Source organism: Heloderma suspectum, chromosome 1, assembly GCF_057233095.1.
Source record: "Heloderma suspectum isolate Gila_16-S chromosome 1, 16-S_ref, whole genome shotgun sequence".
Taxonomy (NCBI): domain Eukaryota; kingdom Metazoa; phylum Chordata; class Lepidosauria; order Squamata; family Helodermatidae; genus Heloderma; species Heloderma suspectum.
Window position 1 is genome coordinate 139855684 of NC_139458.1, and position 25847 is coordinate 139881530.

Consider the following 25847-nt stretch of genomic DNA (forward strand, 5'->3'; position numbering starts at 1 on the left):
CGCTGGCTTGGATGGTTTTTTTTAAAAAGGCTTAGATAATTTTGTGCAAGAGCCGTCTATCACCAGCCATAAGCCATGACAGGTGAATGAAACATTCATATTTGGAGACAACATACCTCTGAATACCAGATCCTGCATAGACAAACACATGGGGAAAGCCATCGCCATCAGCTGTGTTGTGGGGTTGCCAGAGATGTTGAGTGTATGTTTTTTCAAGTGCTAAGGAAATAGACAATGCAGTGGTAACTTCTCCTGCCCTATTCCTCCCGTTTTCATTTTGCTGGCTGTTGGGCAAAATCCTTTATCTTGCTGTGGCGGATACTTGCACCAGGTGATGAACAGGATGGGAGAAACTGTGGTTGCATTAGCTCCTACTTCCTCCGTATTTTTGTACACACAGCACATCCAGGTTATGACTTGGCAATCCTATCTGCGTTAGAGCCTCTCAAGATCATCTGGCCAGCCACAGTTTGAATCAGGGTGCCAGATGAGGAGGGCCTTGGTCTCACGCAGCAAGAGAAGCCTCATGTTCTTTAGACAGTGGCAACACTATAGATCGTTCTCTAAGCATTTTTCAGCGTGATCCTCTATCAGACAGGTTGCCCCTGCAATTTTTAAGGCTATGAGGTGTGGAGAATATATATATGTGTGTGTGTGTGTGTGTGTGTACACACACACACACACATATATATGTACATACACACACAAGTACACACACACCCTTCTACAGGTGCTAATTGAGACTGATTTTGAGGTGGGAAGTTGAGGCAGATTGTCTCTTAATGCTGTCAATTGTCTGCATTTCCTAGGGTTCCTGCTGTTCCGAGACTTCTGCCTGAATCAGGTGGAGGAGGCCAAACCGCTGGTGGAATTCTATGAAGAGGTGAGGTTCTGACTGGGAGGAGGGAGTTGCAATTCCTCCAACATATGCAAACCAGAATTGCTTTCTTTGGCCGGGCACTCAAAGGGTTGATTCCCTCTCTGAAATGGGGGCAGGTCATTTGACCAAACAGTTCTTGGGATGATAGAAGATGATCTTTGGAAGTGCTTTTCAAAGGTGAAGAGGTCTGTTCTAGAAAGGGTGAAAGCGGACATGGAGGTGTATCCAATGGGGTACATCCTCTAGTAGAATGGACACTGCTGGCAAAACAGATTCGCTCGCCCCCTGCACTCCACCAAGTCTGCTCTAGAGGGTTGAACCTCCAGAGCAAATGTGGGGCAGGGGGAATGCTTAGAGGGAGGAGAGGAAGGGGAAATCCCATGAAACAAGCAGATGTCCACTCATGTGACATTGGACTGAGTCCATGGCTTCAGCTGTCTACACATTGCAGAATCTTGCTTGTAGGATTAGGGTTGCTAGATCACAACCCAGAGAGTCCCATTGTATCTGAAATGGGCTTCATTGGGAGATGAGGCAGCCATGGCTTCTTCTGCCCCCTGAGCATAACTGGAGTTTTGTCCGTTACAGTAGGTTAGGGAGGGGTTGGGGCAAAAGGATCAGGAGGGAAAATGGGTAAGAGAAGCCATGGTCGTGCCATCTCCCAATTTAGCTGGCAACATAAAGGTTTGGGAGGAATCTCTGGGTTGTGATCTGGCAAGCTCTACTTTGTCAAGATCCTGAAAAGTCTTATTGGGGGAGTGCTTCGGGGAGAAAACCTTGAAGATGACCTATGTATTTTCTTTAAAGGATCAAAAGCCAGAAAGCTTTTGATGTGCTTTATGTTTTCTTACAATATAATACTTTATGTGTACCGTATATGGGGTTTGTTTTGTTTTAATTAAAACTAAACATATATTTAAAACAAAAAAATAAAGAAGAGAAGGAAAAGAAACATATTTCCTGTGAGTTTTCAGTGCACTGTTGAATTCCTTGCTTCTCCGTGTAATTCCAGTTCCTATTCCTTTTGCGTTCACATAAGCATTGCTTCCATGCCATTTTTGTCACCACCACCATCCAGTCCCTGCTATAAACTGCACCTTCCACCGAAACGGAAATATGCTAACAAAATACGTTTTGAAGACCTTTCTCCAAGCACAGCCTTTGAGTTCTTTGGATGCAGAACATGACATGTGTAGGCCCTGTGGATGCCCCCCTCTCGCTTCTGTGGGCCTCATGTGGGAAGAAGCACATTGCTAGAGTTTATTGTCTTGCACCTCTGATGTGACCTTGTCCACTCTCTCCAGATCAAAAAGTATGAGAAGCTGGACTCCGAAGAGGAACGAGCTAATAAGAGCCGCCAGATCTTCGACATGTACATCATGAAGGAACTGTTGTCCTGCTCTCATGTGAGTGCCCCGAATGCTTCATGCCTCATGGGAGAGTCTGAAAAGTCCCTCAGAAATTGGCATAAAAGCTACTTCATAATTGCATATAGATGTAGGATATGTGCCTGGCTGGTGGTACAGCAGGAGAGTGACCTTCAGGCCATCCGTGGGGACATGATGAGATATCCACAAGAGGCCACAGCACCAGGCAGGATAGTGAAAAGTGGCTACCAAGCCCAGAAGCACCAGAACCATCGAATAAGGAGATGGTGCTTTTTTTTTTTTTAAGGTGCCAATATTTGCCTGCCACCAGCTCCATTCCTGTTCTTCCAGCTGTTAAGCCTGACCCAAACTGTGTGAGTGCCCTCGTCTTCCCTGTCTCAATTCCCTAGGGAGGTGGTGGGCTCTCCCACACTGGAGGCGTTCAAGAGGGTTGGACTTTATGGTCTTATAGGCCCCTTCCAACCCTTCTTTTCTGTGATTCTATGATATGGTTCTATGTCACCATGTTTCTTCTGTGGATGGTTTAGCTCTTTGCATTCCCTAGTACAGCTGCAGTGGCAGCCACGCAGGAGATGGAGCTCAGCCCCAAGGTGTCTGCCAGCCTGATGCTGTATCTTAAGTGGGATGAAGGGCTGGGCAGCTCATCTGTTTTTGTGTGTCCCTTCACAGCCCTTCTCCAAGACGGCCACAGAGTATGTGCAGAGCCGCCTCAGCAAGAAGCAAGTGCCACCTGACCTTTTCCAGGTAAGTCCCTCTCCACAGGCATTGGGCTCATCCAGTCCAAAATCTCATTTCCCAGGACTGGGTGAACTAGCATTCCTGGGACTTACTGCTAGCTAAGGCAGAGATCCGTGTAGCATGAGCTGTGGCCCACTGCATCTGATGCCTCCCAGTCTTTACCAGTGACTCATAGTAAGGGGTCAGTGAAATCCCTCTTTCCTAACCTTGCCAAACCTAGAGAAATGCTGGCACCAACTGGGCCCATCATTTCTACAGCAGTTGCTGTTGAGGCTCTTGTGTTTCCCAGGCCAGGGATTTTAACATCCCCAAACATTGCTGGGGCCATTCAAATGAGATCCAGGAGTAGGGATGCTGGAGAAATGCGAGATGGACCAAAACGAGCGCGGGTGTCTAAGAATCCGACCTGCGGAATCCGCGGCAGAGCTCCCCCCTCAGGCCGTGCGGAGTCTGTGGACTTTTGGATGATTTTTTTTTTACTTTCCCAAAATGTACGCATATAAATTTTTAGGAAAATACGTACGTTTCTGCTGAGGAAACATTGAATGGAATTGGGGACAATACACGAATATTACATACAAAGGTAAATTATGTAAATATTTACATAAATCCTTACGTAAATACTTACGTAATTATTTGCGTATTTTTCCACACGATGAAAAAAAAATTGCATCCATCTGTGGGCGGATGACGGAATGAAAGGCACCTGACAATCCACGAAACACAGATGGAGAGGATTTTACACAGTCCGTACGTTCCTATCCGGGACCAGTGGGTGGAAAGGTTAATGGACAAGTTCTTTGTGTTTATCCCTATCTGCCCTCCCTCTTCTGCTAGCCGTACATTGAAGAGATCTGCCTGCGTCTGCGTGGAACTATCTTCCAGAGGTTCATTGAGAGGTGAGTACTGAGGGGTATAGCTCTCTACAGGTGGGATCTGCAACAAAACATTGCAGTGCTGCTGTTCAGGTTTCTGGCCAGCCAGCCATGCCCTTTTGCTGGATACTCTATGAAATTCTCGCCCCCCCCCCCGATTTCCAGCCGTCAGCATTCTCTGCGCACTGAGCATGCGTAGTTCCCATTGAGCTGTGTTGTTGTTGGGATTGGGGGGGCAGAATTCTTCCTCTGGGATTTTTTCTAAATATATATTTTTACTACTGCAACCCAGGGGCGGGGGAGAGTGTCTCTGATTCCTGCTGATACCTCCCTCTTGTGTGTGGGTGGTGCTGTTTAGCTACACAAGGATCCATACTCAGAAAGTGAGTTTCCTATTAGGATGTGGTGTGAGACTGAGGCTTGCTTTCTGGGGGAATTCTTGGCAGAGGATGTCTGATGGGAGAGAAGTGCCTAGATAACAGTGAATTCATCCAGGGGAGAATAATGGGGGGGCGGGGGAAAATAATGCTGAATCTTAAATATGGAGCAGTGGCTAAATGTCACCTCCTTATTCACTGGGAATGGGACATTTTTTGAAAGAGGTAAGATGGGACAGTACCTTTTTAAGTTTGCAGATTTACTTGGGAGTAAGACCCACTGAACACAGTAGATCGTACTGCTCAGTAAATACTCATAGGATCAAGCTGTAATGCAGCAACGCTATGCTCACTTAGGTCAGAGTAAGGCCTGTGGATCATACTGGGACATGCTTTTGAGTAAACTTGCATAGGATTGGCGTGCAGGATCGATGGAAGGTACGTGTATGTACATGTACCCTTGTATTTTCCCTCTCCCGCACACAGTGTATTCCCTCTCATTTCTCCTCCCTCTGTTCTGTTTTAGTGACAAGTTCACACGCTTCTGCCAGTGGAAGAATGTGGAGCTGAACATCCATGTGAGTGCTTGGGAGGGCATTCCTGAGAGTCGTGGCGATAAGGAAGGAGCTGTCAAAAGACACTAAGCATAAACCTGCTGGTGGCCACTTTATCACAGCATGGCAGAATGTATAGGATTTGCAGAGTGCTGGCAATGCAGGGTGAAAACTACCTCCAGCCTCGGGAAGTCTAAGTAGCTATAGGATATATCATTGTCATCATTTAGTAAACGAGAGGGAGATTTGAGGGTTCTGTGTCAATTGCGAGGGTTTGAGAAGTGAACCCAGTCTTGAACCCAACATCCTAGAATAGGAGTGGGGAACCTGTGGTCTACCAGATGTTGTTGCACTACAGCTCCCATCATCCCTGACCAGGGGGTGTTACTAGGCACTTAAAAGATTTGGAGTCCAATTTTGCCATTGGAATCAATGAAAGGGTTTTAAAAAAATACTAGTGGCTGGCGGGGGTGGGGGGAGCACTGCAGCGTGTGAAGAAGGGGTTAACCCTTCCCCGGCTGCAATCCCACTTGAAAACTGCCCCCTGCATGCACTTAAGCTGAGGAAAAACCTTCTATTGCCACCAATGGGCAGTTGGGGCTTTGGAGAATAGATTCAAGGCCCTGGGGGATAGATTCAGCAACACCCCTATATAGGAACGTAAGAAGCTGCCTTAGACTGAGTCAGACCCTGGGCCCATCTAGCCCAGTACTGTCGACACTGACTGGCAGCAGCTCTCCAGGGCTTCAGGCAGGACTTTTTCCTAGCCTTACCTGGAGACAATAGGGGTTGAATCTTGGACTTTCTGCATGCAAAACAGATATTCTACCCCTGAACTACAGCCCCTCCCTATCCTTGCCTGTAGACCATCCTGGTTGGCGTCCAGCCATAACTGGAGGGCCACAGGTTCCCCACTGCTGTCCTGGAGCAAGCCTATTCAATCACACGGGGTGCAAGGGAACCTTGGCTCATGATTCAAAATGGAGCAATGAGAGACGCTCCCCAACAGCCATGCCAGCAGGCGAGAGGAGAGCACGTGGAAGGCCATTCAGGTCTAGGAGCGGCAGGCCCAGCTCCCTGAAAGGCTGAGAACATCAGCCATGCTGTGTTGCTCCACAGTGATATAGGGGGAACGATGGCACCCACAGCATGTTAACATCATTGCTTTGCTCTCGTTTCCTTTTTCTCCCTGCTGTTGTTTTTCCTGCCCGGTGGGACCCAGCTGACCATGAATGACTTCAGCGTTCACCGGATCATTGGGCGTGGCGGCTTTGGCGAGGTCTACGGCTGTCGGAAAGCAGACACGGGCAAAATGTAATGTGCAGGATTGTTTGGCCAAATTGTTGTGAGAATCCCATGAGAGCAAGCCTAGTACGGACACAGGTTCAGTACCAGAAATGCCTTCCTCACCACATGCTCACGGGCACGTTCCAACGGAGGGGCCTTCCCTCTCCCATGTGGGGCTTCAGTTTTCACTAGCGGTGTCTCTCTGTACTTATATCGGAGTGGAGTATACTCTGCATACTCCTGCGTGTGGTGCCTCACTCTGTATAAAAGCGTCTCTGGCTCTGACGCCGGTGGACCACTGGGACGCTGACCCTCTGAGAGCTGAGCCCCTGGTCAGTCCTGCTACTCCCCCAAGCCACCACAGGCGAGCAGCCGCTCGCTCTCAGCATTCTGAGCCCAGCTGTAAGCAAGCTCCTCAGAGGCCTTTTCCCAGCCTGCCTCTATCGTCTGGGGACCCGCATGAGCGCCAAGGCTGAGCCCAGAGCCCCCAAGGAGCATATGAAGTACCAGGAAAAACTATGGCTGCCTGCACAGAGTCAGCAGCTCAGCGCTTATTCGCAGGCTAAAGTGTCAAGGCAGCTGGCTGCAAAGTAAAACAGAACAACAAGTATAATAGAACAACATGCTCAAAACCGCAACAACAGCATAAAGTCAATCAAATTAGGAGCCAGTCAAACAAGACGTGAAATGGGAGGCACATATACCATTAAAAAGACAGATTGAGTTTATTTATTTATTCATTTCATTTCTATACCGCCCAATGGTTGGAGCTTTCTGGGCGGTTCACAAAAATTAAAACCAAAGAGCATACAATAAAACAATACAAAATATATAAAACATTAAAACCACAGTAAACAATACAACCAGAATAACGCCAGAATAAAACCTAGCAGCAGTGCAGGGATTTAAAATACAGATTTAAAACAGCAAAGCTAAAAGTCTGAAGAGCTAAAATGCTAAAATGCCTGGGAAAATAAAAAGGTCTTCACCTGGCACCGGAAAGAATACAATGTAGGTGCCAGGTGAACCTCACTAGGGAGCTCATTCCACAGCCGGGGTGCCACAGCAGAAAAGGCCCTCCTCCTAGTAGCCACCCGCCTCACTTCCTTTGGCAGGGGCTCATGGAGAAAGGCTGCTGAGGATGATCTTAAGGTCTGGGCAGGCACATAAGGGAGGAGGCAATCCTTCAGATAACCTGGCCCCAAGCCGTTAAGGGCTTTGAATGTTAATACCAGCACTTTGAATTGGGCCCGGAAATGGCCTGGCAGCCAGTGCAGCTGGAAAAGTACTGGCGTAATATTAGCTCGTTGGCCAGTCCCAGTTAACAGTCTTGCTGCCCTATTTTGGACCAGCTGAAGTTTCCGGACCGTTTTCAAAGGCAGCCCCACGTATAACGCATTGCAGTAATCCAGACGAGAAGTTATCAGAGCATGGATAACTGTAGCTAGGCTATCTCTGTCCAGATAAGGGCGTAGTTGGTATACCAGCCTAAGCTGATAAAAAGTGCTCCGTGCCACTGAGTTCACCTGTGCCTCAAGTGACAGTTCTGGATCCAAGAGCACCCCCAAACTACGAACATGTTCCTTTAGGGGGAGTGCAACAGAACAGGTTGAATATCACCTAGCCGGGCAGACAAACCACCCACTAACAGTACCTCCGTCTTGTCTGGATTGAGTTTCAGTTTATTGGCCCTCATCCAGGCAATTCCGTGCCCAGGCACTGATTCAAAACAGCCACTGCCTCATCTGGGTTTGCTGAGAAAGAGAGGTAGAGCTGGGTGTCATCCGCATATTGATGGCACCTCAGCCCACACCTCCAGATAACCTTCCTCAGCGGTTTCATGTAGATGTTAAACAGCATAGGGGATAAAATAGAGCCCTGTGGAACCTCATGGCATAATTGCCATGGCACAAAGCAATAATCCCCCAGCACCACCTTCTGGAGTCAGCCATCCAAATAGGAGCAGAATCACTGCAGTGCAGTGCCTCCAACTCCCAACCCAGACAACCTATCCAGAAGGATACCATGGTCGATGGTATCGAAAGCCGCTGAGAGGTCCAGGAGAATCAACAGGGTCGCACTCCCCCTGTCCCTCTCCCGGCAGAGGTCATCCCACAGGGCGACCAAGGCAGTTTCTGTTAAAACCAGGCCTGAAGCCCAATTGAAATGGATCTAGATAATCCTGAAATGGAGCTGTCCTGCAACCACCCGTTCAGGCACCTTTCCCCAGAAGGGGATGTTGGCCACTGGCCTATAATTGTTAACATCCTCCAGGTCCAGGTGCCATTAAAAGCTTCAGAGAACAGGACAGTCGTCACCTGGTGCCTAAAAGTTAGTAATGCAAGCATCAAGGGCACATACCCTGGGAGAGAATTCCATAATTTGGGCACCACCACTGAGAAAGCCCTCATTTCAGTAGCCACTCACATGATCTCAGAAAATGGAGGCACCCACAGAAGGGCCTCCAATTAAGATCTTAATTTCCAGGCAAGCTCATTTGGAGAGATGCAGTCCTTCAGGCACCCTGGTCCCAGGACTCCGGTTTTCATCCAGTAACCACACAACACTTCCTGTCCAGTTGTGGCAAACAAAAATGGAATTGATTGAGGACAAGGATCTTTTCTACGCAAGGCATTTGTTGTGTGCTCGTCTTTCCCTACTCATGGTTGTTTACGGGTTCTTTAAACAACTTCGTGACCCTCCAGTTTTGGTTCTCTTTGTAAACAGCACTTTTCCATGAGCGTTTTTAGAGCAGGAAAAATGGGGTATTATTTTTGATGGTGAAAGAAAGTATGATTTCCTCTTGTCTATTTGCACTATTTTGTTATACCACAGTGCCACCTAGATGTTATGTAGCAGAAAAGTAGGAAAGGAAACATTCTTCATTTACTGCTTGGATCTCAATTCTGCGATGAAACCGAAAGTAGATGCAACATAAGTGTGGTTGAGCCTAAGTGATCTCTAGAACAGAAGTGGGCAATATATGGCCCTCCAGATGTGGTTGGACTGCAACTCCCATCAGCCCTAGCCAGCATAGCCAATGGTGAGGGTTGATGGGAGTTGCAGTCCCAAAACATCTGGAGGGCCACTAGTTGCCCATCATGGCTCTAGACTAAAGATATACCGTGGTTAACTTCTGGTGTGTTGGCCCATGGAGGGGGCCAGGGACCACTTTGAGATAAAGATGCCACTTATCCCATTTGAGAGCATTCCAGATTTCTCTTAAATCTCTGCATTTCCCCACAACTCCTCCCCTGTGGGGCTGACCACGCAGTTCTTTGCTTCTGCCTTGGAAAACCTCACCATCACTTCCCTCATAAGTTCATCATGGTTAGTGTCCTGCCAAGCCAAATAGAGTGTGCAGGGGGATTCGAATAGTTTTGCCTCCCGTTCACATCCTGAGCGCTAGCTGGCAAGAGACATTTTCAGACAGGATAAAGCCTGGTTTAATCCAGCTGTTGGCAAGCCAGGCAATGATTGTTTGCGGGTACTAGGGAGATATATGGGGATCCGTCAGAGAACATCACAAGGCATCAGTGGGAGATGTGTGGTAAACCCTCCTCCATTAAAAGCTGAAGGCATTGGGGGCACCTGGTGCGGTCACAATAGGAGGCTCACGATTCTGATGGGCGATTGATGTCTGTGGGGATTGTTCAGAAAGTGCACGGTGGATGGATATTTATTCATGCTGTTCTGCATGGAGGGGTATCAGCTGGGATGTTTCCCTCGGTAGCAGAACCAGCGACAACACTTGGCAAGAATACGACAGCGGGATTGTTTTCCCTTTTTCTTAACAGGTATGCGATGAAGTGTCTGGATAAGAAGCGAATTAAGATGAAGCAGGGGGAGACACTGGCCCTGAATGAGCGTATCATGCTGTCACTTGTCAGCACTGGGGTGAGCTTGGCTCTCCTGAGCAATCGGGGCAGTGGGGAGAGGACACAAGCCCTGAGTCTGCCTGGTAGAGCATCTTGCTATTGGGGGCGGGGAGAGATGTGGAAGGAAAAAGAGGTGACTGCTTGGGAGCAAGCATTGTGCTCGCAACCAGAGCTGTGATGTGCCGGTATTAAAATGGCAGGTATTCTAATGAGTGTGCTGGTCGTGAAAAGGGAGGACGATGTGCGCAGGAAGTGGTGTTGAGCATGTGGCAGGGAGTGCGATGTCTGCAGTACACTAGCCACAGGGCGGGGATGTGTGTAGGCAGCGCAGTGAATGTTATGTGCCTGAAAGGGGAGGAGAGGCAGTGCAGTGTGTGTGAAGGCAAGAGGAGGGCACGAGATGTACATGTACACAGAGGGAAGGGATAGGAAGCTGGCTCAGTGTGGAAGCTGCACAAAAGGAGGTGGAAACCCAGTGTAGGTGTTCATGATGTGTGCGTGAGAGAGAGAGAGAGAGAGATGCAAAGAAGCAGGAAGATTGTGCGATGGCTGTGTAGGAGGTGGTGCAATGCACACTGCAGAAATTGTGAATGGTAGCGAGGGGTTAACGGACGAGCCAGCAAACGAAAGAGGCAGCGCTAGTGTGTGAGGCAAGAGATGGAGTGGTACGTTGCACAACCCGATGCCACATGAATGCCAAATGCAAGCGTGTGTTCTTAGGAGAATGTGGTAGATAGAAAGCATGAGCAAGGGGTGTATCTGAGTGCAGAGGAGACATGTGGGATATGCAGTGTGTGGAGTAGGGGGGTGAGCAGAAACGCCACTAAGGTATAACAGAAGAATTATTCACACGTGCGCATGGGCACGCTCCGTGATTTATGTTTTCCCTCTCTTCTGTTGTGACTTTGTTCCTCGTGTCTCTGCCAGGATTGCCCCTTCATCGTGTGCATGTCGTATGCCTTCCAAACACCTGACAAGCTCAGCTTCATCCTGGACCTCATGAATGGTGAGAGCCAGAGCCCTGCCTGTATAGAGCCCCCTTCTCTTCCTCCTTCCTTGCGTGCTTCTGTAAGGGGTCTCCCCCCAACGCCACTGCTGCCTCTCTGCTCTTACCTCTGTGAATGTCCCGGCCAGATGCCTCACGTGTCTCTTTTATCTACTTCCTTCAGGGGGTGACCTACATTATCACCTCTCCCAGCATGGGGTGTTCTCCGAGACCGAAATGCGTTTCTATGCGGCGGAGATCATCCTGGGGCTGGAGCACATGCACAACCGCTTTGTGGTGTATCGTGACCTCAAGGTGAGCACGCGGCATCCCCTCCCGCCCACAACAGCGGCTGTGTTGTGGCCCAGTAGAGCCACCCGCCCCATCACAGGCTGCTGCTTCTTTTTCGCAAAGGGAGCCGGTTGCTCTCTTCAGCCAGAGGCCCTCAGTGCCGCACTGCCACCCCCAGCTAAAACATTGTCCCCTAGTGCACTCTGAAGCTGTACCACTCCCTTCTCCATAGGAGCCAGCATTAATGTCTGCCATGATTAGTTCTGGGGTGGCAGCAGCATTCTTCATAGGGGGTTATTCGAAACTGAGTTCTGCCCTGTGCTGCTACTTCAGAAATGGAGGTTGGAAGATACAGCTGGATATTATTTTACTGAAAGAAGTAGAATCTGTTCCTAATCTCCCCTGATGAAGTCCTCCCACTCAAAATGCCTTGAGATTTGGTACCACAGCTTATTAAACTATTTGACACCCCCTCTTTGAATCGCAGTAGGCGCTTGATATGAAGTGGGACAGGATCGTGCTTTGTTGCTTGTTTTGTATATCATGAGGACATTACATCCCCCTTCATAACTGAGCCAAGCTTACCATTCAGAAACTGTATCTTCACTATCCCCACAGACGCTTGCCTTCATTTGTGGGATCCCACAGTACTACTGCAGAGGCCCAGACCACAGTAGGATGAAAGAGGGTTTGGGTAGGCAGTGCTTGTATGTTTTCTCCCCCATCTCCAGCCCCTAGTTTATTGCCACTCCTGTCCCTACAGCCAGCCAACATATTGCTGGATGAGTTTGGCCATGTCCGCATCTCAGACCTGGGGCTTGCTTGTGACTTCTCCAAGAAGAAGCCTCATGCCAGTGTGTGAGTATTCGGAAAGGAATCCGTTCCCCACCAGCATCTCTGTTCTTCACCACCCTATACAGGCCTATGACAATTCCCCTGCCAGAAGTGCTGGGACTCGGTGACTATGGGAACACTCCCCAACCCACCGACCCTCCCCTTCTGATGATACTGTGGGGTTCCTCTGCTATGAGTTCCTCCAGCTCTATTTAGAAATTCATTCCTATATGGCGGGGGGGCGGGGAGACACCTCAGGCCTGGGGCTCAAATCTAGTGCTCTGGAGTGCCTCAGGCAGCCATGCCCCCTTCCCCTGGCCCCACCCCATTCTTCCCAACCAGCAATTGTTTTATGGTTTCCCAACTTGTGTGCTGCTTTTTCCCCATTCTAAAATATTGCAGTGCCTCTCCTAAGGCTTAGTTCCTGGCAGTAAGAGCTTTAAGCTACAACATGCCAGTATTTTTTTTAATGTATCTTGGCCCTGCCCCTTTTTGCTCCGCCCACCACTGGAATGCAGCCCCCGAGAGTTTCTCTGAAACTGAATTTGGCCCTTGGGCTGAAAGAGATTCTCCACCCCTGCCATAGGCAGTGGGGATTGATAGCGCTCTAGCACACATGCTCCTGGGCCTGCCCAAGAACCAGGCATTGGAATGCAATGTCTGCACATTGGTCTATGTTCCTAGAAGCCGATATATGGAGGCCTGAAACATGTGATCAGCACACCACAAAACTGGGAGCTACTGATTGCATGCCTCAGGCCTCCACATGTTGGCCTTTCTACTTGTAAACCCCTATGAAAGGGGCTTTCTCAGGGAGGTGGGTAGGGTAAGCCCGTGCAGTCCCATTCCCCCACCCTTTACAGAAACAAATGCCTTTGTCCTCCAGCAAGTGTGATCATGTGCTCTGCCAAATGGGAGAGCACATGATCTCCCCAAATCCCCCTTTTGGGGGATGCTGGTGTTGCAAGACACATGGCCCTCTCTAGAGTTTCTAGTGGAAGCCACTTCCATTGAGACTTCCATTCCTGGGGAGAAAGTTCTTGCTGATCATAACTAAAATATTGTAATGCAAGGAGGAATTGGTATCTACCACTGCCTACAAGCCACACGTGTCCCCAAATTCACAAGTGCAGGTGGATCCCACCCAAAGGGGTCAATCTGTTTTCCCCTGACACATCCTTGCTATTGCTAAGGGCCTCTAGCCCTGGTACTGTGCTCTCCCTAACTCCTACTCTCCTCCACCCCTACAGCGGCACACATGGGTACATGGCGCCAGAGGTGCTGCAGAAGGGCGTTGCCTACGACAGCAGTGCTGACTGGTTCTCTCTAGGCTGCATGCTCTTCAAACTACTGAGGGGGTAAGTGGGTTGCGTGGGGGGAAGCCCAGGGTGGAGAAGGGTTCGTGGGATGCAGAAGGCATGACTGGCAGGGGAAGCTGTGGTTGACGTGGATCCTGGGTTGGAGGTGTCAGCAGTACTGAAATGGGGAATGAGAGTAGGAAGACAAAGAGATGTCTGAAGGGGTTCAGATGAGATCGGAGCCTTCTTTGACGCCCTCCTTGCTCTTATCTCAGGCATAGCCCCTTTCGGCAGCACAAGACTAAGGACAAACACGAGATTGACCGCATGACGCTCACTATGGTAAGCTACTTTTGTCTGTCAAGCCAAGTCAGGGATCAGCCTTGATCCCAAATCTCTGCACCATTGAACCTTGTGCCTCTCACCCTTTTGGGTCCCCAAAACCTCAGGTTCCTGCCCCCCACCCCCACCCCTAACAGTCCTCACCTGGAAGGGTATACACATGTCTTGCAAAGGTCAATAGCTGGGTTCTCATGCTGCTATACCACAGACCTGTTCGACTGCTTCATGTAGCCTTGGAACATCTTTCCATGTACTTGTTTTGACAATTATGCCCTCCATCAGCACTCAGAACTTTGGTAGATTAAGCATTTTAACACGAGGTTATTCTCCATCAAATCCCCATAATTCACCTTCCAAATCAAATATCCTGAAAGTTTGGATCAGTTCCTAGTTATGTGAGTTTCAGTACCCACTTTGGTTAGTTGAGTGTGTGTGTGTGTGAGGGGAAACATATTTTTCACAACTGGCCTGATAGTTTTGGTATTATACTATTGCCTTGAGAACCTCAATAGACCTTTCATATTTAGCACCATACAGACAATAATAAAGAAGTTCCCTTGTCCTGAGAACCTTCGGAGACAGTAGCCAGATGCGATTCGGTTCAGTGCCGTGATAATTGTTTGGCAGGGCAAGCTGTCCAGGTCTTGCCAAGATGGCCACGTCATCGAGCATTTCAGGACAAAGGTGACCCACAATGGATGCAATCAGAAGTTCTTGCCTGGCACTGTCTCGTGGTGGTGTGCTCTGCAGCTGTTGTTCCCGTGTGTGCTGAGTGTTTTGGTTGCAGAGTTTCAGAATGCAAATCCTTTGGAGGTTTGTTCAAGTTAGTTGTTCAGGCTGGGCCCAGGCTTCAGTCTCAAAGCAAGAATTTTCTTCAAGGATCCAAACAAGGACAGAGTCCCATTTATTGAGGTTGCATGACTGTTTTGTGCATATGGCTTCCCATTCAGAGTAGGGCGGCAGCCTTTGGTTATGGAATAAGGAGTGAGCAGCGTTGAAGGGACAGAGCTGGGGAGAGTTGTGTCTGCCTTCCATTTTATCATTCACCATAGCAGCTTCCTTGGAGCTACTGGATTTAGTAGATCCCCCCTCTTGTAGCAACCTGTCACGTGTGTTTCCAGGAGCCCTGAGAAGAATTGCCATCCCTTTCCTGTCACCGTGGCCAAACCCTTTCTGGGCATGTGAAGAGCTACTCTCCCCCACCATTGCCACACTGGCAAAGAGGGCTTGAGATGCCTCCAGTCTCCCTAATCCAGCCATCAGCAGTGGCTCATGAATATGAAATGAGCACATCTTGCGAAGCTGTTTTACGTGTAGGATACAGGCTTAAAACAGAAAATGGCCTAACTGATGGAGACTCTAACTAAGAAATCTGAGTTCAAATTCCAGCGTGGCCAGAGGACTTGCTTGCTAGGTGCCATTGAACGACTCGCTATCGCTCAGCCACAAAAAGAGTCACACAGCACGGTGGCAAGGATCAAGTTTGTCAGGCACTCTGCACATTAAACTTGATTAAAATAATTTATATTAATAAACAAGTGGGACCTGCAACAAAATATTGCAGCGTGTTCCCATTTACTGTTCCAGTCAGCCAGCCATGCTGCCCTCCCCAGTACTCCATTGTGTCTCCCGCCCACCCCCAAACCAGCCAGTCAGCGTACCATGCCTACAAAGCATCCTCAGTTCCCATTGGGCTGTTTTGGGGTTCCCCCTTAGTTTTTTTTCCTAAATATTTTTTGTACTTCTGCAAACCTTGGGTTGCCCAAGCCTGCTCATACTTCTCTCTTGTGTGTTGGTGGTGCCATTTTGGCTACATAAGCAATGGCACTCACACTTGAATGCTGGAAATAGAGGGAATGACAAAGCACTTGGGAGGAAGGCTGACCCAGGACATTCGGGATGAAGAACAAGGTGGAACATGCTCACGCACAGATCTATGCACACATGTGCGCGCATGCGCACATAGCCATTCCACATACAGAAGCCAATCAGACTGACAGCTGGATCTTACTTCAACACTGGTGACAGGTCAGCATCCTCCATTGTACCTGAGATTAGCTTAAGGGGTATAGGGAGGCTGCATGATACACACAGCTCTGTCCTCCAACACCTTGCCACCTCTCCCTGCCACCTAGCATCTGCTGCTTGAAGCAGCTGCCTCACTCAGCCTAACGGTAGGGCTGGCCCTGGTGGTGCTTTCTGTTAATGACTCTGATACCTTGCCTGTCCTGACCGTTCATAATGAAAGTAGAAAATTTAAAACAAACCTTTATAAAAAGAGCTATTGGAATATAAGATGAGCTCTTCTGGGTCAGACCAAAAATCCATCTCATCCAGCAACCTGTTTCTGACAGTAGTCAGCCACATGTCTCTGGGAAGCCCACATGTTGGGCTTGAAGACAAAAGCTCTCCCCTGCTGTTGTCCCCTCTCCCAGGAATTTGCATCCAGGGTTATACTGCCTCTGAACATAGAGGTTCTATTTAGTTAACATGTCTGATAGCTACAGATAGACCTACCCTCCTTCAATTTCGCTAATTTTCCTTAAAAGCCAGCTTACACTAGTGACCATTAACCTGTAGCAGGGAACTCCATAAGTGAGCTAGGTGGTGTAGAGAGCCAGTGTGGTGTAGCAGTTAAAGTGTTGGACTGGGGCTCGGGAGATCCGGGTTCTAGTCCCCACTCAGCCATGAAGCTCACTGGGTGACTTTGGGCCAGTCACTGACTCAGCCTAACGGACCTCACAGGGCTGACTTCTACGAAATGGGGAAAGTGTGTGGATTCAGTCTTCATTTATCTATCAAAGGTTTATGCCAGGGGTGGGGAACCTCGGGCCTGGGGCTAATTGCAGCCCCCGAGGTCCCAGTCTGGCCCTCCAGGGTTCCCAGACGGCCACGCCCCTTTCCCCCAACCACCAATGGTTTGGTGGCTTCCTGGCTCTTGTCCATTTTTCCCATTCTAGAAGGCTGAAATGCCTCTCCAAAGGCTTAGTTATTGGCAGGAAGAGCTTTAAGCTACAATATGCTAGTTATTTTTTGGTTTTAGCCCCGCCCCTTTGCCTTTGGCCCCGCCCACCACTAGATTGCTGCCCCTGAGAGCTTCTCTGAAATTGAATTTTCCCCTCAGGCTGAATGAGGTTGCCCATCCCTGGTTTATCCTGTTTGGGTGGCTTTGAGGGCTGATGCTCCTTCTAGAAAGTCATAGGTTCCATTCTCCTTTCCAGCTGATCAGTTGAGCTCATGATCACACTGCATTTCTTGAGATCCCTCCCACAGTCCTTTTTGCACACGATAGAACTGGTTAACACTGACAGAAAGGGGAAGGGTGAGGAAGAGTGAGACAATCCAGATAACCTTGGTAGACTCAGGTTGAGATGCATCAGCAGTTGCCTAATGGTCCGACGGGCTCTGAGAGGTGTCCTGATGAAAATGAGAAAGATGGGAGGGGGGATATGGGGATAAGGCAGCCTTTCCTAACGTGCTCTCCTGAAGTTAGGGACTACAACTCCCATCAGCACCAGCCAGCATGGCCAGTGGTGATGGATGATGGGTGTTGTAGTCCAAATATCTGAAGGGTGCCAGAGTTGGGAAGGCTGGGTTAAAGCATATAGGAAGCAGTTTGTGGTGGCTGCAACTAGCCACTGCATTATATGAGGCAAGTTGTGGAGAAGATTTAACTGTAGCCTTATGCACACATTACAAAACTACATGTGAAGGGCAGCTGGAGGCCCACATACACTGGCCTGGCCCCCTCCAGCCCCAACTCCCCGTGTTGATGGGGGAGGTTTGCAGCAGGGGCCCTCCAGATGATGTTGGACTGCAATTCCCATCAGCCCCAGCTAGCATAGTCAATGGTGATGAGAGTTGCAGTCCAACAACATCTGGATGGCCACATGTTCCCCACTCCTGTAAGGGTAACCACGTGCAGGTGGATGTGGTGATAATCCTCCACAGAATCGGGAACCCTGATAGGACAGGATTCCCAGTCCCATGGAGGATCATAACTGTGTTCACCCTCCTGTGGTTCCCTCCTGACTGCAGACCTTCCCCATCAGCATGGGAGATGGAGGGTAGTGGGGCAGGGGTAGCTGCAGTGCGTCTCCCTGTCTGCTCTCCTTGAAGTCCTGCGGAGGGCTTGTGCTTGTGGGTAAACTCGAAAGGGTTGGGGACGGGGGCAAAAAAGGCTGCTCTGTGCTGGAGATCAGCGGGGTGATGTGTATCTGTATGAATGTGAATGTTTAGCTGGTTTAAAAAAAAAATTTCTTCCTTTACCCTGGGGATGGGAAACCTTTTTCCTGGGAAGGGCTGTTGACCCACAGGAAAAGTCAACTAGGGTCGGGGTGGAGTCATGAGTGGGCGGAATTTGCAGGATTGCGTAGCTCGTCCTCTTTCTCTGCTTCCCCATCCTTTCTGCATCCTCATCCTTTCTGCATCCTCCTCTCTCTCTCTTGCACACAAACACACAAGGCAGAAGAGGAAGCGATTCCCAGAGAAGCAGCCCAGAGACCATGAGAGGGCCCTGCGGTGCCTGGACAGCCAGATAATAAATTTGGCTGAGGGCCACAGAGAGCCCATTGCCTCTCTTCGCCTCCTAGTGAGATTGTGACTACATCCCTGCTGGACAGAAGTGGCCTGCTGCCCTTTCTGAGGGATCTGCTTGGGCTCCTGAAATAGGGAGCCTTGTTCCTTCTGGCAGCGTGAATGACCAGAGTGTCCAGGCATTCTGCACGGCTTCTACCCACGAGGAAGAACAGCTGGAATAATGGGCACAGAGGACCAAGGACTCCTTCGTAGGGAACGCCGGCCGCATGTGTCTGGTTTCCTATGAAGCTTTGTTCTCGTTTTTCAGATCCGACCTCCTCGCCTGCCATTTCCCATGATCTAACGCCACCTTCCTCATTCATTCCCACAGGCTGTGGAGCTGCCAGAGTCCTTCTCCCCTGAGCTGCGCTCTCTGCTGGACGGGCTGTTACAGAGAGATGTCAACCGCCGCTTGGGTTGCATGGGCCGTGGGTGAGTCTCTCGCAGAGGAGCTGAAGGGCCCGGGCGGGCAGTCGGGGACCGTCCTGAGCGGCTGTTTGGCGTTGCAGGTTCCTCACCTGATGCAAGGGATAGGTGAACATTCTAAACAGAGCAGAGTTGAGTTTGGGGCTTAGCTGAGATCATTTCAGCCACCCCTCATTTAAAATGTTAAAAGACCTGTAAAGAATGAGGAACATGTTATTTTCATGTGCTCTGATTGCCGCAACAAGGGCAGTTTTAAAAAGTGTCTGCACTCAATGTCTTCCATATGTATTGCTCTAATATATAATGGGACCAAGAAAAATGCTACCCTTAAAAATTTTTTTACAGAACAGTCTCCCCGCCCCCCAACCCCACCCATCCTTTGGTGTTCAGCTGCTGGCCTGGCTTTCCCAGGCTCTCTGCTTCCCCCATTCCTCAGGTTCTGATTCAAGCCACAATCTGATAACTCAGTTTAGATGACTTCGATGCAGGGATGTACTGAGGGAGCAAAGGAATGTGTATGTGTGCTCTAGGAACATTATTCCCTTGTAGGCAAGGCTCTGGGCTTTCCATGTGTACCCTGCTCAGCATAGAACCTAAGGTAGGATCTGGAATCCAAAGAATCGCCGATTTCATTTGTTTAAAAATGAGCCAGTTTCTGACCTTTTAATAGTTACTGAGGAGATCTTTAGAACAACATGCAGTCTTGGAAGCCAGAGAAGGGACAGTATGTGGCTTTCCAGTTGTTAGGACAGATGCAGCACATGCTTCCCTACACTTCCTCCACCCAGCAATCATTGCCTTACAGCCCGCTTTGTCTTTATCCTCCACTTTCGAGGTCTTTGTTCAGAAATTCCCAATTTTAGAAAGATCAAAACTGGGCTGTCCGAACAGCTTAGTAATAATAAGTAATTATTTTCAAAGATATGAATTGCTATTACTTTTTGAAACACCCTTATATACAGTGTCTTTTTTTAGGGAGGAAGATGGACAGGAGCCTGCCTAGGCATCTGTATTATGGCTGGGTGTTGATTTGCCCTCATAAAATAATAGAGAAGAAAGGTAGAAAATTAAATCATCTAGCCCCCAAAGGGGATATTTTACACACACTTGGGGAGAACTTACATAATCCAGGACCTGATGTGTTTCATGTAGGGAACAGACCTTCTTTGTTCATGTCATGCATCTGATGAAGTCGGCTCTTTCCTATGCAGGTTCATGCTGTGATGAGTCAGTTATCCCCTAAGCAGCAATGTATGTACTCTGCAGCCAAGTAGTCCAAATTCTGCTGCAACAAAAGCTGATTTCTGTTGTGTATATTATGTACATTCAACAAGTTTGCACAGTTTCTCTTATTATGCACAATTTATCCTGCTGTTTGTTTATTTTACTGCTTTTTGCCTAATTTACCCTCTACCACTGGAAATCTTATACTGTCCCCGCTTTATTTTCTGAGATTTCAACAGGCATTGCCTCTATAGGCTTTTAAACATCTCTTCAAAGCCATAGACTATAAACCTGTCTTTAAAAATAAACTACAAGATCTGAAATTCTCAGGAAGCTGGATTCTCCACCAAGTACCAGATTCTGTACACCTGCAGAATCACAGCTTTCTTTCCTGCAAGGAAACAGAACAACTACTTTTCTGGAACAGAGAGGGCATACCACACCAAGTTAAAATAGGAAGTAAAAGCCAACAGGTACAGAAGCAGTTAGGTCAAGCTGAATTCTGGTATATTTTAAATGGAACAATTTTTTCCTCAAAGGAAAATGCTAGGTGGTCAGACAGACACAGAGGCAGCATTCTGTTTGTGTTTGCCATCCAGTAAGAAGTTGCTGCCTCAAGCTTTTTGCCTGCCCACTAGCTGTTCTGTAGTCAGAGAGCTCAATATGATCTGCTACCATATTCCCAACAGGGCGCTTGAGGTGAAGGAGAGTCCCTTCTTCCAGGGTCTAGACTGGCAGATGGTTTTCCTCCAGAAGGTGAGTAGGGCAGCCCAGGTGGGGAGGCCAGTGGGGGTGCGGAATAGAGAGCCAACTCAGCCATCTCGAGGAAGGAAGAAACCGGAAGGGAAGAGCAACTCTTTTCTGCCCCTTGGCTGATTTTCCCCATCGTATCTTTGCAGTATCCACCCCCCTTGATCCCACCACGTGGAGAGGTGAATGCAGCCGACGCTTTTGACATCGGTTCCTTTGATGAAGAGGACACCAAAGGAATTAAGGTACATGGGGGAAGCCCCCAGTTTTCTCTCCCAGGGTCACAGAGCTCTCTGCCTGTCAGCTGCAGCTTCTTCTTCTGCTCATTAGTCTGAGCATACCTCTTTGTTAAAAGGTTTTCTCTTCCAAAAAAAAAGAACTCGCAGCAGGCAGAATTACGAATACACAAGAGCACAGGCAGCAATGCTAATGGTAGAACTGCATTGTTGGCTGCAATACTCTGTTTTGCCACTGGGGGATGGCAATATCGCAGACCAGGGAGGTCTGAATTCTGAAGGGGGGGCATTCCAGTGGTGGGTGGGGCCGAAGGCAATAGGGGCAGAGCACATAATGCCAGCCTATTCTAGCTTAAAGTTCTTACTGCCGTAACTAAGCCTTAGGAGAGGCATTTCAACCTTTTAGAATAGGGGGGAAAGTATGCAAAAGCTGGTAAACCACCAAACGACCAGCGGTCTGGGGGAAAGAGATGTGGCAATGGGGCTTGACCCTCTGGGAAACCCTGGACGGCTGGATGGAAACCCCAGATGGGCCAGATTTGGCCCACGGGCCTGAGGTTCAGCACCCCCACTGCAGACCAAGGACTGGCCCAGGACTGACTTGCTGGATCAGACTAAAATCCATCTGCCCTTGCCTTCCAGCACTAGCACCAGCCAGAGATCACAGGGAAGCTCACAAGCAGAGTATGATGGACATATCCACCCCCTCTTGTTTGCCTCCAGCAGTTAGAGCTGTACTGCCTCCAAACATGGCAGTTCCATTTATCACAGTGAATAGCGATGACTTGGCGATGACTTGGCGATGACAGTGAATAGCGATGACTTGGTTTAACCCTTTGTAGAGCTACCTAAGCTAGTGACCAGCACTTCATCTTTGATTATTTATTTATTTATTTATTGCATTTATACCCCGCCTTTCTCCCTCTCGCAAGGAACTCAAGGCGGCTTACATTATCCTCCTCCTCACCATTGTATCCTCACAACAACAACCCTGTGAGGTGGGTTGGGCTGAGAGTCTGTGACTGGCCCAAAGTCACCCAGTGAGCTTCCATGGCCAAGTGGGGACTAGAACCCGGATCTCCCGGCTCCCAGTCCATCACTCTCACCACTACACTATGAATTCCACTACATTATGAATTCCACCAGTTAAATATATGTCGAACGAGGATGGTTGGCCTTAGCCAAACTGTTCTTTATTTGTGGAAGACGTTGATCATATGATTGCTTAATCCTCTAGATCTTTTTCCTTCTGTGACATTCTACATACACTAACCACAAGGCTTAGACCAGCCTTCCCCAACCTGGTGCCCTCTCCAGATGCTTTGGACTTCAACTCCCATCAGCCCCAGCCAGCATGGCCAATGGTCAGGAATTCTGGGAGTAGTAGTCCAAAATATCTGGAGGCTACCAAGTTGTGGGTTGCCCATAGGCAGCTGGCTGGCCATTGTGTGAGCAGAATGCTGGACAAGGTGGACCTTTGGTTGGATCCAGCATGGCTCTTCTTATGGGGAAGGCTGGCTGACATGATCACAGTTTGCCCAGTATTGCAGAGTAAAGGTGGTGGATTTGAGGATACAATAGGACATTTTGGGAGGCTGCTGGCTTGCAGTGAGATGTGTTCAGTGGGTGTTAAGAACTGCCATGCTGGCCTAGACCAAATGTCCATCTAGCACAGCACGCTGACTGTGGCCAGCCCGATACCTTTGGGTAAGAGCAACCCTGCTTCTAAAAAAGTTGGTATTGGTGTTAGCTGAATTTTGTGTAGAGGATTTACAGCAGTCTTCTCCCAACCTGATGCCCTCCAGATGTTTTGGGCTACAGCGTTCAGCATTCCTATTGGCCATGCTGACTGGGCCTGATGGGAGTTGAAGTTCAAAACCTCTGTAGGGCAGCAGGTTGGGGAGACTGGTTTATAAGCAATTATGGAGGGTCTGGAGGAATGGATAGGAAAGGAGAGGTGTTGTGTCTGAGTTGGTTGGAAAGGGCTAGGGATCTGAGGAAGTTGCTGGGGGAAACCAGGAGGGATGGGGTCTGGGGTGTCTGGAAGTGGTTGCATAGGCGGGGAAGGCGAAGGAATGCAGAGGATAGAAGTGGCAGAGTTGGGGCAAATGACTGTGCTGAGTACTTTACTGGGGTGGGACTGGGATGGAACATGGTGGGACTTACCCCAAGGCCGCACTGTAGAACATAAGAAGAGCCCTGCTGGATCAGACCAAAGGCCTCTCTAGTCCACAGTAGCCAACCAGATCCCCCTGGGAGGCCTGCAGGCAGGACATGAGCACAACAGTCCTTTCCCGCTGTGGCTCCCTGTAACTGCCTCAAATCTTGGAAACATAGTGAACGTAACCTGCTTCTCATCCCAGCTGTTGGATAGCGACCAGGAGCTCTATCGCAACTTTCCACTCACCATCTCAGAGCGCTGGCAGCAGGAGGTGACAGAGACCGTTTTTGACACAGTCAACGCTGAGACTGACAAGCTGGAGGCCCGCAAAAGAGCCAAGAACAAGCTGTTGGGCCATGAGGAAGGTGAGCCCCACTGGCCATTGGCTCCCCATTTTCAGGACAACTGTGCTCTGTGTTAGGAGCGCCTCTGCCAGCTCGCTCTGCCTGTTAAAACCCAGACAACCTGCAGGGCACTTGCTTTTGGGAACTTGTTGCAGTAGCTGCTTCTTCATTCACTCTGGGGAGAAGCCATGGCGGAGGAGTTGGGTGCTGGCCCCTGCCCTGCTCTGTGTGGTCCCCACACCTTTTTGCTGTTCTTGACACCCTTCTCCTTGTCTTTCCTGTCCAGATTATGCCCTGGGCAAGGACTGCATCATGCATGGCTACATGTCGAAACTGGGGAACCCTTTCCTCACTCAGTGGCAGAGGCGATACTTCTACCTCTTCCCAAATCGGTTGGAGTGGCGTGGAGAGGGAGAATCCCCGGTAAGGAAGAGCTCTTCCCACCCTCTTGGAGCAAGGAAAATTTCAGGTTTAGGGTGGGTGAGGACTTGTCACGTATGTGCACAAGAGTTTACTTTTCGCTTGCATGAGTGCGTGTGAGTGAGTGTGTAGCAGGGGCAGGGGTTGATTGCTGTGTGTGGAGGAGGAGGGATTATCTGGATGTGGACTAGGGATGCAGAATACCTATTTAAGCTGGTGGTTGGATATGGCTCCTTCTTTGACCAACAATTTTTTGCGCCCCACAACAGCAGTCCCTGCTCACCATGGAAGAGATCCAGTCAGTGGAGGAGACGCAGATAAAGGATCGAAAGTGTATCCTGCTTAAGATCAGGGGAGGCAAGCAGTTTGTCCTGCAGTGTGATGTGAGTCTTTTCTCATGTAGCCTCTCCAAGAGTGCAGTGATTGCCAAAACCTTGGTGTCTGCAGCCGTAGAGTCCCTTTAGACCCCCTCAAGTGTTATGCTCAGTGGGTAGTATGGAGTTCCCACCCCCACCCCTGATTTCCTTTGGCACGATTTGATGGATGGAGTTTGTTTATAATAATTAGCATTGATACCTTTTGATAGTTCAAAGTGCTTCACGTACATTGACATGGTTCGCACGATCACTGTGACTTAAAGAAACCATGGTCGATGTGGCGCACGTTGGGAGACTTTTGAATATTCAAGCCACAATTGTGGCTTGTTGTGTCATACCAGGCCATGGGTTATGCAAGGGTTGTTTAACCCTTGCACAATCCATTCCCGCTGGGTTCGGACAACACAACAAGCCGCAGTCATGGCTAGACTGCCCAAAAGCCTACCAGCGCATGCCGCAATCCACTATGGCTTAAATAAACTATGGTGGGCTGTTTGACTGTGCGAACCGGTCCATTATCTCAGTAATTCTTACAAGAACTCTGTAAGATAAATCACTGTTGTTGTCCCCATAATGCAGATGGGGGGGTTGGGGGAGGCCAAGAAACGGCTTGGTTAAGGCCACCTAGTGAGTTCTTGACAGAGGCAAGATTAGAATCAGAGGCTTCCTGATTTGACAGCTCCGTTTGTGAGCCATTATGCTACATTATATCTGGAGTGAAAAAGGATCCCATCCCAGTCAAGTTGTCACTGCAGAGGTTTTGTCTGTACCCCTATAGTTTATGGCTTGCTTAAGTCACCTAGAAGTACTGGCTCAACGGGCACCTTTCCAATGCTGTGGTCTTGATTCAGTAGGTTGTTATAGTCAGATGAGGTCAGGGAAAGGGTGGAGGGTCCTTTCCTGGTGGTTGGCGGTTGGAAACTAAGCACCTTTGGATGTGACACAGATGCAAGAAGAATTGGAGGCACAAGTATCTTGCTCTTGTTGTTTCTGTGCATCTCGGCTATGTCTGAAATAGAACTTCCGCAGTACCCACATGTGGAAATGCAGAAGCTCCTGATGGGGCAACTGCATTGAGGAGTCAAAGGGAGAGATGTAAAAATGTCTGTTTTCTACAAGATGAAGAGAAATAGAAACAGGAAGGTCAAAACACGTGTGCTTCCTGTTCTTCCTACTTCAGTTAACAAGACCTTCCCTGTTCAGTTAACAAGGCCGGTTCTTGTTTCAGTGGATTATAAAGTAGGTTGTGTGTGCTCTGCAAACGACAGACAGAATAATCTATCCATATTATTCTGAAGCTGAACCCTGACAAGACTGAGGCACTTTTGGTGGGAGACAAGAGGAGGTTGGGGGATGTTGACCTGGTGTTGAATGGTGTACGGCTACCCTTTAAAGACCAGGTCCGCAGCCTGGGGGTCATCTTAGACTCCCAGCTGTCCATGAAGGCTCAGGTGTCAGCTGTGAGCCAGACAGAGCTGTACCAACTCCATCTGATATGGCAGCTGCGCCCCTACCTTCCTGACCATCTGCTCCCAACAGTAGTACATGCCCTGGTCTCCTCTCGTCTAGACTACTGTAATGCACTCTACGTGGGGTTACCCTTG

General features: G+C 49.0%; 1 protein-coding gene across 1 annotated transcript in view; it reads left to right on the forward strand.

Moving 5' to 3' along the window:
* Positions 1-25847, forward strand: part of GRK2 (G protein-coupled receptor kinase 2) — a 41918-nt gene that overhangs the window by 12048 nt on the left and 4023 nt on the right. The window contains exons 3-20 of the mRNA XM_084803839.1: positions 810-883; positions 2185-2286; positions 2938-3012; positions 3844-3905; positions 4785-4836; positions 6035-6126; positions 9897-9996; positions 10905-10983; positions 11147-11277; positions 12017-12111; positions 13338-13445; positions 13661-13727; positions 18637-18737; positions 20645-20711; positions 20855-20950; positions 23305-23467; positions 23733-23869; positions 24136-24249. Of these exons, the coding sequence (XP_084659965.1) occupies positions 810-883; positions 2185-2286; positions 2938-3012; positions 3844-3905; positions 4785-4836; positions 6035-6126; positions 9897-9996; positions 10905-10983; positions 11147-11277; positions 12017-12111; positions 13338-13445; positions 13661-13727; positions 18637-18737; positions 20645-20711; positions 20855-20950; positions 23305-23467; positions 23733-23869; positions 24136-24249 (1715 nt within the window). The remainder of the gene's footprint in view (positions 1-809; positions 884-2184; positions 2287-2937; positions 3013-3843; positions 3906-4784; positions 4837-6034; positions 6127-9896; positions 9997-10904; positions 10984-11146; positions 11278-12016; positions 12112-13337; positions 13446-13660; positions 13728-18636; positions 18738-20644; positions 20712-20854; positions 20951-23304; positions 23468-23732; positions 23870-24135; positions 24250-25847) is intronic.